Consider the following 13443-nt stretch of genomic DNA (forward strand, 5'->3'; position numbering starts at 1 on the left):
GGTTGAGACTGACATGTGCTGCTGCAATGTAACTATGGCCTGAAACTAAGGGCTTCTCTCACATGCCCAGAGCCCTTCTGGCTCATTAGCATAATTTTAAAATTTGACTTTGGAAGGAAGGAGGCCATGGATAACAAATATTGGAAGATTACCACAGTCACAGTACCCGGATCTAGGAGTAAGTGTCCCTCGTTTATCTATATGAGGCAATCGCTGTCCTGCTGCTCCACCTATTCGATTATAAAACCAATCATATCATGCTTAATACCATCAAACAGATACGTTGTGTATGACTGTTCGTATACAGTGTTTACAACCTTTCTTATGGAGCCCGATGATTCTAATGGAGTATAGCGTACTCCATTAGAGTACTGGATGGAGCCCTGTGCATGTGACTGTTGGAGAGGAGCAGAGCAAAGTGTATACAACTGTTGTAGCGGAGTACAGAGTATACAACTGCTGTAGCGGAGTACAGAGTATACAACTGTTGTAGGGGGTAAATTATATATAACCGTTGTAGGGAAGCACAGTGTATACAACTGTTGTAGGGGGCAAAGTTTATACAACTGTTATAAGGTAGCACAGTGTATACAACCGCACTAGCAGAATACAGCGTACACAACTGTAATAGTGGAGAATAATGTATACAAGCGTTCTAGTTCAGCATTTTGTATACGGTTTTTCTGGTACATATGGTACATATAGGACTGTTTTACTGGATCAAGGTATATTCAGCAATTCTGACGACAGCCTTAGCACAAATGTAAAGCCGTCTCTGATAAATAAATCAAAGTGTAAAGGATAAAGCCATCACATCACACCTGAGTCTTTCTGAAGTTAGAATTTCACAGCATTTTCCATGCTTCAACCAGCAGCTGCTGAATTCGTTTTCAATAAATGCGCTCAATAATTTTTCCAGAGAGAAGCCAGTTGTGTGGTTGGGTAAAGATGTTAGAGGTAAAATAATAGCACTGGCTTGGCACAAACCATTGCTTTCAGTATTAGATGGAGAGGACGATTACACAGGCTACAGAGTCAACCCAAATGGCGCTGCCCTGCTGTATTAACCATAAAGCTTACTCTTTGTGCTAAGAATGTTAATTGTAAGCCAAAAGATAGAACCCAAAACATCTTTAAAAATCATATGAATTGCGGCGAAGGTTGATGGTCTGTTTGTAAATATTGCATCCCATCCATATAACGTATAACATATACACCTATCTTATAGAGGTTACTAATAAATTTACCTTTCTTATGAGGGTCTAATATTAACCACTCTTCACATTACATCCTGACCATTATGTAATTGTACTAATGCGATCTCTAGGCTTAGGAGAATCTCTATACAAATACTACTTGTTGCAAATATCTGAAACCAGAAGACGGAAAACTGCTGTGTGATAATTGAATTCGAAGACATAATCATTGTGACAACCGGATAAAGGAAATGTGATCAGAATAAATGGACACCAGGAACAGTGGGGGCTGGAGAATGGAATGACAACAAACAGGGTATTGAATGAAAGTGGATATTGCATCTGTACAACCGCTTTCTGGGTGGCTGAACACTTACTATATGTTAGTATAACAAGACAACCCACTAAGAATTTAATTAAAATAAAAATGATATATTCTAGTAGATAATATCTAAAACTTTATATTTGCATTGAGCTAGCCAATCCTATACCCAAGAAAAGGACCTTTGTTCTACCCACAAGCAAAAACACAGCTCGGCTATTGTTATTTTATCTGCAGCTATAACAAAGCACATGGTAGCTGATAATAGATCTATCCTACTTACCGGTTTCCCAAATTCCAATTCCGAAAAGAATTTATACCAAGGTTCATTCTTTAAATCTATCTCTTCTGGACTTTTATCCCGAGTCTACAAAGTTGATGACAGGGGAATGGAAGGAAGAAGAAGAAGATTATGAAAAAAGGAAGGAGGAAAAGGGGACTGTTAGAGATGCAGAATATGTTTTAAGCACGCCTTCCCACTGCCAGAACTGAAACGAAGAGAAGAGATTTATTATCTGTTACAGCGGATGGAACGGCGTACTGCACCCTGCATCTTTAACAGAACATGGATATGCAAGAACCAGAACTCCCAACACAGTTAGGCAGTCTGATGAAACGAAAGACAGAAAAATACAAGAGACATTTCAGTAAGATACCAAAATACAATGAATAAAGTGACAGCATAAACAATATAGACACAAAGGGAGCAAGGCAGACAACATAGAACAGAGGGTTAAAGTTGTGGCGGGTTGGTTTAATTCGTTCTAAATGTTTCAGTTTATTAGATAAGCAGGTTGAAATAATATTATATATATATATATATATATATTATACACTTAAAGGTAAGTAAGACATTCCCTACAGTATTATACCAAAACATTACCGTATTTTTCGGACTATAAGTATATAGTATATATAATATATAAGTATATAGTCCAGTGCGCCTTATATATGAACCGTACTTACAGACAACAGCTGCCTTGAACTGTGCACAGGTCTGCCACCTGCTAGTCATTCATCCTTATACTTAGGTGCGCCTTATATATGAACTTTTAGTTTTAGCAGGCATTTATTGATGGTGCGCCTTATAGTCCGAAAAATACGGTATATAGCCTAGATGGAGGAGCCCGGTTGTAGCACAATGTATGGCAATTACCAATAGTAATCCTTGGATGTCAGTGGTGAATAACAATGGTCAGCTCTGCCTTTATGTCTGGTAGAGTATATGAACCACTACTGAAGTTACGATACTGTGCTGGGACTATTTGTATCGGTCTGCACAAAAAAGCAGAAGCTTCTGTCTCCACATTGCCACAATTTTGGAAAGCATGGATTGTTTTGATCATATTTTCATGGAGAACTATGTACTATGCATCAAAAATTATTAGAACCCAGATGCTTGTAATATCAGTCAATCTCCCCCATAGTGGAAATGAATATGTTCTGGGCTTTTACAATGGAGCTCATCTAAGGAAATATAGATACAGACAATGTAAAGCATGGGAGAGGTGTAAAGAGTATTCACCACCAATGGTAATTTTAGGAATTTAGTGTTGAATCACCAATATATTGAAATTCTCATTTATGTCCTATTGGTGCAAATAGGAATTGTTCAAATTGGTACCAGCCAAGTATAACCAATAAGACAATAATCTTTAGATTACCTCATTCCTGCTTCCTAATATTATATTCCGATATGAGATTTCACATCCTGCTCTATGCTGATGAGGGACTAGAACCCTGAAACTGTTTTGTCGACAATTCTATGTCTCCAGAATATTATCATCATAGTAACTTCTTTGCATACAAAGTGTTGCAAGAAATTCAAGCTCCAAGCATTGTAGACCCATATGCTTCAATATAAAACCTCGGGAATTTCCATCCAGCTCTGCACTGTATTATTAGGACACTCCCATGGCTAACGGGAGTATAAAATTACATCAACCCACTTCTTTAATAAATGCTTTAGAGAGACTCTGAAAGGTGGAGCTGCATTTTAATATATGTCCGCAACGAAATTGGTGCCTAGCTGCTCAAATGGAGATGCCTTTTACTTCTACGAAAAACACACAGTCCAAGTTGTATACACCTCAAGTGCTTCAAAAAATAAAGAAATATGCAAGTTACAACCACAAAAGAACAGTAAGCTAATTTTAAACATAACAATAGTCTATTTTGGGTTCTCACCCTTAGATTTGCTACACAGTTCCATCTGTTCACCATTGGATATCACACACAGGATGTACATAGTTGGCAGCATTATAAGAATGTTGTTTATTTTGCAATGTATCATTTTGAATTCCTTCCCTGATTATAGAATGTTTTGCTTTTATGGTTATGAACATTCCTGTATTTTGTACTCTTTGCTAATGACCTACAAATTCCTTCGATTACCTATCCATAGGACCTAGAATACATGTCTGCACCTCTAGGATCCCCCGTGATCACAATTGAATATTTTGCATAGATATGTTGTACATGTGTTGTAGAAAAGCTTACTGTATACAAGTATTGCCGTCTATCTCACAGCTATTGTTAGCAGTTGCTAAGCAATAACTATGCTACTCGTCTTCGGCAGCAAGGTCTTTACTGATAAAAACGACTATCTATCCCTAAGTGTTCACCAGTATACCACAAGTGTGATAGGAATTCACTTAAAAAGGACACTCCAGTGACAGCCTATTCATTGAACTATATACAGGTGATCCCCTACTTAAGGACACCCAACTTACAGGTGACCCCTAGTTAAAGACAGACCCCTCTGCCCACTGTGACCTCTGGTGAAGCTCTCTGGGTGCTTTAATATAGTCCTAGATTGCAATGATCAGCTGTAAGGTGTCTGCAATGAACATTTATTGATAATCCTTGGTCCAATTACAGCAAAAAATTTGGAAACTCCAATTTTGTCTGGATCTACATTTTATAAAGTATACAGTTTCGACTTACATACAACTTAAGAACAGACCTATGAAACCTATCTTGTACGTAACCCGGGGGCTGCCTGTATTGTAATGGGCCTGAAGGGAGGAACATGACTCTAGGTTCTAGGAATACAATGAAAAGAAGTCTTGCTCCTTCCTTCAGGCTCTGCCACATTCATTATTCAATGACTTAACTATGACTGGAGAGTTCCTTTTACAATATGACCTCCATCGCAAAATGCCACAGTGAATATTAAGTCAGGAGAACCCAAACTGATGGGTAACCTAAAAAAAACCTAAAATATATGACAGGAAGTTTAGGGATTTCAATATTTACAAACGATTAACTGGCCAATGTCTACGAAGAATTGTTGTTTACATATGGCATTTAACTATTCATCATTATACCTTTCCATTATTATGTTATGAACTATAATTATTTATTACTTATCTTAGATGAAAAAAAAAAAATCATCAAACCACTGGTTCCACCTAGAGTTATAACAATGTGATTACAGCGATGGGACTAAAAGCTATGTGCAATGAAATAGTAACTATAGATCAGTGATGGCGAACCTTTTAGAAACAGAGTGGCCAACCTACAAACAAAACCAACTTTTATGTTGCAAAGTGCCGGCATGACAATTTCGGCAGTAAGCTATTGATCCCAGCTGTATCACAAGTTTCAATCCAGTCCTGTGGACACCAATACAATAGAAAGAAGATGGAAAAATTTGAATTATAGCTTCCTTCCAGGGTCCCCTGAAGAGGAAGAATCAGAGGACCAAGAGCTCCAACGATAATCCATCTCTATCCACACCTTCTTGTGTAGTCCTGGCAGCTGGTGCTGGAGTGAAGGCCTGGGTGCCCACAGAAAGGGCTCTGAGTGCCACCTCTGGCACATGTGCCATAGGTTTGCCACCACTGCTATAGATGATCAAATAGTGTTGATTTGTACCATGTAAAAATTTCCTGACACTAAATGGGTTGAATACAATATCTTACATAACAGTACAAGACAATGCAACAGTCTCATCCTTTTGTGGAACAGCAGTAAATGGATGGGAGCGTCAATGGCCCCTAAAGAATAAAGGAATGTAACAGAATATAGAAACAGATTGTCCACTGCAACTAATGGGGGTTTTGAATGGGCTCCTTTGTTTCCTAAACTAAAAGAGGATAGGGGTGGGTTAAAAGCATTATTTCACCAGAACAACTGAGGGCATATGAAGGTACACCACGATTTGTTGATTGTAGGGTCCTGTACCCCCCATGATGCCCAGAATGAAAAAAATGCATGACTTATAGCAAACCCATCTGCATGGATATTATGTCCAGTCTGCAGGCAGCATGTCATAGATCAGGATGAGCAAAGGCCAGAATTTTAAAGGACAAAACATTGGGGCAGATTTACTTACAAGGTCCTGTGGCGATCCCGCGGCGCGTTGTCCGACGAGGATTCGGGTCCGGCATGATTCATGAAGATCGTGCGCCCGAGTTCCAGCATGTATCGCTGCTGTGCCGAGGTCCGCCGGAGTTCACCTGCCTCTTCCTGGTGCATGTAAGTGCTTGATCTTGCGACACAATCGCGTTTTTAAATTCCACGGTTTGTCCGAATCCGTCGGGTTGTCCAACGCCCCGCCCCCCGATTTCTGTTGCGTGCAAGCCGGCGCCGATGCGCCAAAATCCGAGGGCAATTTGGCGCAAAACGGAAATCTTTGGGAAACCTGACGAAAGTGCATCCGACGGTCCCTTAGTAAATGAGCCCCATCTTCTGTAAACAGCGTAGCGACTTCTGCTCTATAACATTTTGACCCTACATATAAGCGGTTAACTTCTTCCTGCTCTATAACATGCTGCCTGCAGATAGGACACCATGTACAAGCTTCTCAGCATCACTTGCTCTATAATATGCTGGGTTCAGTTAGGACATTATTTACAATCTGCTTAGCTACCCATGCTTTATAGGACACAAAGGACAATCTGCTAAGCTGCTGCATCAGTGCATCAGATGTATAACCTGCTCAACTAATCCTGCTCTATAACATGCTTCCTGCAGATGAGCAGATTATACATAGTGGTTTAACTAATCCTGCTCTATAACATGCTGCCAGCAGATAGGACACTATATGCAATTTTCTCAGCTCCTCCTGCTCTATAACATTCTGCATGCAGATGGGATGCTATGTACAATCTGCTCAGCTTCTCCTGCTCTGCACATATCCTGCATCCAGCAAGTTATAATCTGCTCAGCTCCTCCTGCTCTATAACATGCTGCTTGCTGACTGGATCACATTTCAAATATGACAGGTTTGCTTTAAATACTGCAGATCCTTCAAACTTTTTCCCAGCACAGTTTCATTCTTAGCCTCCTGCTGTGCGAGGAACTCACAGCACACATCCCTGACCCTTTCATTCATGGGGTCAGAGAGTATAACAGAGGTCACATTCTCACCAACTATAATATTATTCCATTTAGTTATCATATGTGCTATTAACTGATTGGAATACGTCTCTCATCACTTATGACTTATCAATGACACAAAGCATGGTCCTAATACAGAAAACAATATAAAATACAAGAGCGGTTTACCAGGATCTATATTTTAGGATATTTATAGGCAACAATTACAAGAAAAACACAATCATTATATTGGTGGATGTGATGCATCAAAAAAAATCATGCATCAAAAAATTAGATGTGTGTTACTTATTGTCAAGTATAATATAGAAATATGCAGTTATTGGGAAAAAAAAAGAGTTAATACTTAGCGGCACAAGACAAATGACACACATTGCATTACACAGCTTTTCCCCCATAATACACTATACATGATCAACATCAGAAATATCAATAAACCACTAGAGATCATGTTAGAGCACAGATTATTATCAGTAAGACAGGTTACACAGTCTCTACAAAGACGCTGGAGGGACGGTCACTTTTTATAGAGGGCTGACCCCCATCCTAGAGACCTGATCATCAGTGGCGTAACTAGAAGCTGATGGGCCCCAGTGCAAAGTCTGTGCCGGGCCCCCGACTATAATGTATGCTTTATAGTAATAGTCTTCTCATATGGGGAAGTGACACCATAAGGGCCCCCTAAACCTCTTGGGCCCTGGTGCAACCGCAACCCTTCAAGTCACACCCCTGTGGATCATGGATCTAGACCATCCTGGAAAGCCCAATACCTACACTGAGGTTCAGTCCCGGTCCAGCTCGCTGTTAGTAACACAACAACGTCCACCGTGACCCTGTGCACACACACAATAACACTAAGCCCCGGCTTGTGAATTACATTACCATCTTCTCATTGACGAGGGCAGAGGATTTCCCCGGCTGGTACTCATGAATGCTTCTTGGCTCCGCTCTGTATTTTCTGGTGTCGACCTTCTTGTCTGGGGGATCCCAATCATTCCTGAGGACAAGGAAAGCAATTAAGCGTGAAACCTCCCTGTTACTAGGGAAACATGTGTTTTGGATGGAAATACTCCAGGGCAGCTAATCCTCCGTCCCGGCATTTCCATCTTCAGGCAGGGAATCTGCTTGAGTTTGTGGACACTTTTTGCCTTCTTATTTGTGTTCTTGAATGTGACGGAACAGATAGAAATTCTAATCGCCCCGTTCCCTACAGTAGAATGTCAATGACCTCAGACCCAAACTAATACGTGTTGCAGTCAGATACGCAGATGTTTCTTATTCTGTTCCCTGGATACTTCTCCTTGGTGAAGGGCCAGGCCATCTGAGGACTGGGAGAGGCCTGATTAACCCTTTCCGGCAACCTTCTAATAACGTACAGACTTATTTTTAACTCTGGAACAATCTATGAATGTCGCAACCCCAGATATGGCTGACTTAAAACTCTATACTCATGCCAAGTAGCCAAAAAATGACAAATCCTACATGGAAATATGTGCCTGTACCAGAGCATTGTGAGAAGAAATTATGTATCCCAAGTTGTACTGGCAAGACGACAATACATGAGTCCAGTGGCGTAACCAGAAGCTGATGGGCCCCAGTGCAAAGTCTGTGCCAGGCCCCCTGACTATAATGTATGGATTATAGTAACAGTCTTCTCATATGGGAAAGTGACACCATAAGGGCCCCCTAAACCTCCTGGGCCCGATTGCGACCGCACCCTCTGCACCCCCTCAAGTTACGCCTCTGCACGAGTGTTCCTAAGAGGCCATACAGGTCCACGTCAGTATCACCATGTACTGTCTGATGGATTCTCTCCATTAAATTCAAGTTAAAAATTTTGGAGAATTAAATCCCATGTGCTTGGTGCTGGCAGGAGAAGTATTAGGAAGCAAAGGACTCTATAGGAAAACTTTTAACTTTCTACAAACTATGGTTTAGAGAGAGTTTATGGATGTAATTGAATAGCGATGGGTGGAGGATCCGGAAATAATAGATTTCATAAAGGAAAAGAAATCGTTTTTTTTTTTATTTTAAAAATTTTAGTAAATACTAATAAAAGGAGCCAAATACAATGTATCCATCTTTATGGTTCTCTGGCATTCGTAGGGATCTCTGAACATGGAAAACTTTAAAAGGGAGTCTATCAGCAGTTGTGACCTTAAAAAAGGTATTGGTCCTAGAGATTTGTTTAATCAAATGCTTGTGTATAATGTTAGTGGCAGAAGGATTGTAAACAAACACATTGATATTCTAGGTTGTAGCTGGACTTTGATCTCTACATTCAAACTTCCTCTGCTGTAATATGTAACCAGAAGCCTGAAATTGCTCTTACAGAGGAGAGAAGCTGTGCTGTTTTCAGTGAAGAGATCTCACACAGGAGTGTACTGGAGAGTTCCACATCCAGATAAAACCTGGAGATTGCACATTCAAGGGTATGGTTACATGGGTCAGTTTTTGAAATTTTCAACCCATATTTAGGATTGGTGATTGATATCACGTTGCCACATGTCTGTACTGTTCTCCTATTAGAAGATTCAAGATGCATGTTGTGGCTTCTTCTATGTGACGTACATATGTATAGTGGTTGTTTTTGATATTGCAGCCTGGAGCCAAACACTTGAAGGGGACTGAACCATGCATTGTCCATGTTACCAGTGGTAATAACATCACCAGCCTGTGGCACAACATCTGTACTCACTGGGATGTTCTGATTATTAATAACCTATTCCAAGGACAAAGAAAAACTCCTAGAACATTCCTTTAATTCCTAAAGATCCCCCCTAAAATCTGATGAACATTTTTGTGTTAGGTCTTACCTTTCATGACCTGGCTTAAGTGAGGAGGAGCGTGTTGGTAGAGGTAAAGTAACAGATCTGCGGACGTTTGTGTCTAGGTCAATGTTATCCATCTCACTCTTTGATCGAGGTACTGAAGCCTGAGATTTTCCTGGCATAACAATAGAAAAAAGTCAATGTTGGGAGGATTTACAATATAGAAAAACATAACTTTGCTAATCTATAAAATTTTTCCAAATGAACACCGATGAGAACCCAGCCTAAATCTGTCTTTACAGGAAATAAGATAACTCCACTGGCAAATCCAAAATTCTAGCCCCAAAAATTCCCATCCTCTGTGTTTTCATAGAAAAAAATTTGAGTCATGCGTACAACATCGCCACCTTGTGACGGTCTGTAATATAGCACTGCATTCAATAGAGAACCATGCAAAACTTGTATTTCTTACCATCTTCTATGTATGAATGTCGCCCATAATTTGGATAAGAATCTGATTCCTCATCTGTAAAATAAATCAATATTTTTAAAGAACTGAAACATTGTATAGCAGATCTAAAATGATATAAATCTATCACAGCAAGAAGCCTCTGAAGAGTCATTAGCACACATCTGAAACATTAAAGAATGCTACATAACTGTTCCATATAGAACATGATTACAAATCTCTACTTGAGTGACCAGGTTACAAAGCTCCGGAATTCAGACCATGATGTTCACATGGAGATCCGAACCTCCATTCACATGGGATATGACTGCAGGACTGCATTGTGCAGAAATCAACATAGGCAGATGCCTTAGAGATTAGAGGAGGGGGATAGAGGCACCACAACCCACGAACCGATGACCTTCGATCCTTACATTAAGAAGATTGCTCAGGATGGAACACATGGGCTTGTTCTAGGTCTATAACTATAGTGCGGTTTCTATACTAGAGAGAAATTGTAGTAGTAGAGAGGCTGCTTGAAAGATTATATAAGGGAATTGTGAAATCATAATCCTGTATATAAACAATCAGTGCTTATTAGAAATGTATTTTATATCTCACTGCTTATGTAGCGACAACATATTCCCGAGCGCTGGACAGAAATCGAAATTATTCACATCAGACCTTGTCCCTATTGGGGCTCACACACTCATTTCCCTGATTTAGGAATAGGAACAGGGCATCAACAGAGTTAACAAGTCATTGTGGTGGTGCAGGTGGCACTATTTAAAGGTCGTCTACCACCAGGATGAAAGACTGTATGCAAATGAGTCTCGAGGGGGCTCCAAGCTCCATTAACACCTATGAAGCCTGGAGCCCCTCAGGTTCATTTGCATACAGTCATTCATCCTGGTGGTAGATGCCCTTTAAAGGGAACCTGTCACCAGGGACCTCATTTTCACTAAAGACAGGTTGCAAAAGTTTATTACACCTGCAGTGCAAATCTGCCTTTTTTAAGCATTTGTATTACAATATAATTGTGTTTTATAACTTACTCTTGCACCCTGACAAAATACTGGGGTAGTCCCAGGAGCTGGGCTTTGGTTTGGTTGCATTTCAAAAAACAACATGTGCCTAGTCTGTGTTACTCACTCCTCAGAGCTTGGCCCCCTCCTGTACTGCTCCATCTCCTGCTCCTTCTCAGAGGTCACAGCCTGGTCAGCCTGACATAAGTGGGGGAGGAACAGAGCTGTACAGGAGCACAAAGATGGAGGCAGCCTGCAGCTCAGACAAGTCACATCTTGTTTTTTGAAATGCATCCAAACCAAAGCCCAACCCCTGTGACTACCCAAGGATTCTGTCAGGATGCAAGAGTAAGTTATAACACACAATTATATTGTAATGCAAACGCTTAGAAATGACAGAGAGGCAGATGTGCACTGCAGGTGTAATAAGCTTCTACAACCTGTCTTTAGTGAAAATGAGTCCCTGGTGACAGGTTCCCTTTAAACTGTCATAGCTCCTTTAATCATCCTGATCAGCAGGGGTGCCAAGTGTTAGACCCCACTGGATTGATATTGATCGCCATACTCAATACCAGTCCCAAAAAAGTACAGTGGGGCAGATTTACTTACCCGGTCCATTTGCGATCCAGCGGCGCGTTCTCTGCGGTGGATTCGGGTCCGGCCGGGATTCACAAAGGCAGTTCCTCCGACGTCCAACAGGTGTTGCTGCTGCGCTGAGGACCATCGGAATGCACTGAAGTTCACCAAGCTATCGTGGGTGAAGGTAAGCGCTTGTTGAGCAACACTTTTTTTTTAAATGCGATGGTTTTTCAGAATCCATCTGGGTTTTTTACAGCCACACCCCCGATCTCCATTGCGTGCATGCCGGGACTGATGCACCACAATCCGATCACGTGCGCCAAAACCCCGGGGCAATTAAGGAAAAATCGGCGAACGCGAATTGGGCCCTTAGTAATGACCCCCAGTATGTTTTTTCCTCTTCCTCTTATCTGATCATTCTCACATAAAAAGGTATAAAAAAACAATACAAAAAAAATAAAAAATAAAACCAGAACGTGTAAACCACATACAAGATACACTAAACAGAATTCTTCCTCTGCTGTATTTCCTATACTGCCCTCTGTGGCTGATGACAGGAATTACATGGATGAAATTGAGATGCAATAAATTCTGAACGGTCCATATTTGCCTTAAATGTTATTACTACAGCATGCAACATCACAGACACCACCCCCAAAGCAACACCACATCTATCACGGGCAAACAATACCCAAATCAAGCCTAAAAGAGGTGAAAAAAAAGTTAGTGCAGAAATAATTCTCTTAAACTGGCCATATGCTAGAGATTTCAGAAAGCCTAAAATACTTAAAGGTACCTGCTCAAATAAAAGTGATAAATCAGCAGATTTGCCGACTTCTATGGTGTGTCCGGACAATGATGGCAGAACCATAAAAATCTGTGTTGGGTTGGTGTTTGTCACATTCTGATATCTCAAGTGTATGGTCAGTTTTAATCTTTGCAACTACCTTCAGAGCTAGGACTAGGAGTAGATACTGGAAACTGGTAGGTAGGAGTATAAGGATTGATCTCTGCAGCAGAGAAAAGCAGCACAGAACAGCAAATATACATGTACCTATGGTATTACTATACATGGTGACTATATAATGCCAACCATAGTAGCAGCACATCAGTGATGGCGAACCTTTTGGAGACAGAGTTCCCAAGCTACAACCAAAATCTACTTGTATGTCGCAAAGTGCCAACATGACAATTTAAGCAGTAACTTATTGATCCCTGCTGCATCACAGGTTTTAATCGTATTGGTGTCCACCAATACAATTGAAAGATGGAGAAATTTGGATTGTAGCTTCCCTCCAGGGTGCCCTGAAGAGGATGAATTCGGGTACCCAGAGCAGGAGCTCCAATGACAATCCATCTCTATCCAGCCCTTTCCGCTCCTCCTGTAGTCCTGGCAGCCAAGAATGTTGCTTTAAAATGGTGCGTCCTGGGCTGTATTGGACCACATGAGAAAGCCTTGAGTCCTAGCTGGCAAGCTCTGTGTTGGGGTGAAGGCCTGGGTGCCCACAGAAAGGGCTCAGAGTGCCACCTCTGGCACCCGTGCCATAGGTTCGCCACCACTGCACTATATTGTGGTTTCAGAACTAAAGACACAGGCCTTCCTGCTAGAACACGTTACAAGATAATGACCGTCTTCTTAATAGAGTTACGGCGATCACACAAAACAAAAACCATTAATATGTTAGAAAATATTAAGCAATGACCCCTGTTTTATGAAAGCGGGCACAGTCAGACAATAGCACAGACTGACTGCGGGGAT

General features: G+C 41.0%; 1 protein-coding gene across 39 annotated transcripts in view; it reads right to left on the bottom strand.

The window, feature by feature from the left end:
• Positions 1–13443, bottom strand: part of SORBS1 (sorbin and SH3 domain containing 1) — a 247761-nt gene that overhangs the window by 54592 nt on the left and 179726 nt on the right. For 35 of the 39 annotated variants that reach the window (XM_072130585.1, XM_072130583.1, XM_072130584.1 and 32 more), the window contains 4 exons: positions 10105–10158; positions 9678–9807; positions 7744–7858; positions 1802–1885 (listed from right to left, as the gene is read on the bottom strand). In XM_072130585.1, the coding sequence (XP_071986686.1) occupies positions 1802–1885; positions 7744–7858; positions 9678–9807; positions 10105–10158 (383 nt within the window). The remainder of the gene's footprint in view (positions 1–1801; positions 1886–7743; positions 7859–9677; positions 9808–10104; positions 10159–13443) is intronic. The other 4 variants (XM_072130598.1, XM_072130592.1, XM_072130596.1 and 1 more) reach the window with 1 other exon arrangement.

The sequence above is a fragment of the Engystomops pustulosus genome, chromosome 11 (assembly GCF_040894005.1).
Source record: "Engystomops pustulosus chromosome 11, aEngPut4.maternal, whole genome shotgun sequence".
Classification (NCBI taxonomy): domain Eukaryota; kingdom Metazoa; phylum Chordata; class Amphibia; order Anura; family Leptodactylidae; genus Engystomops; species Engystomops pustulosus.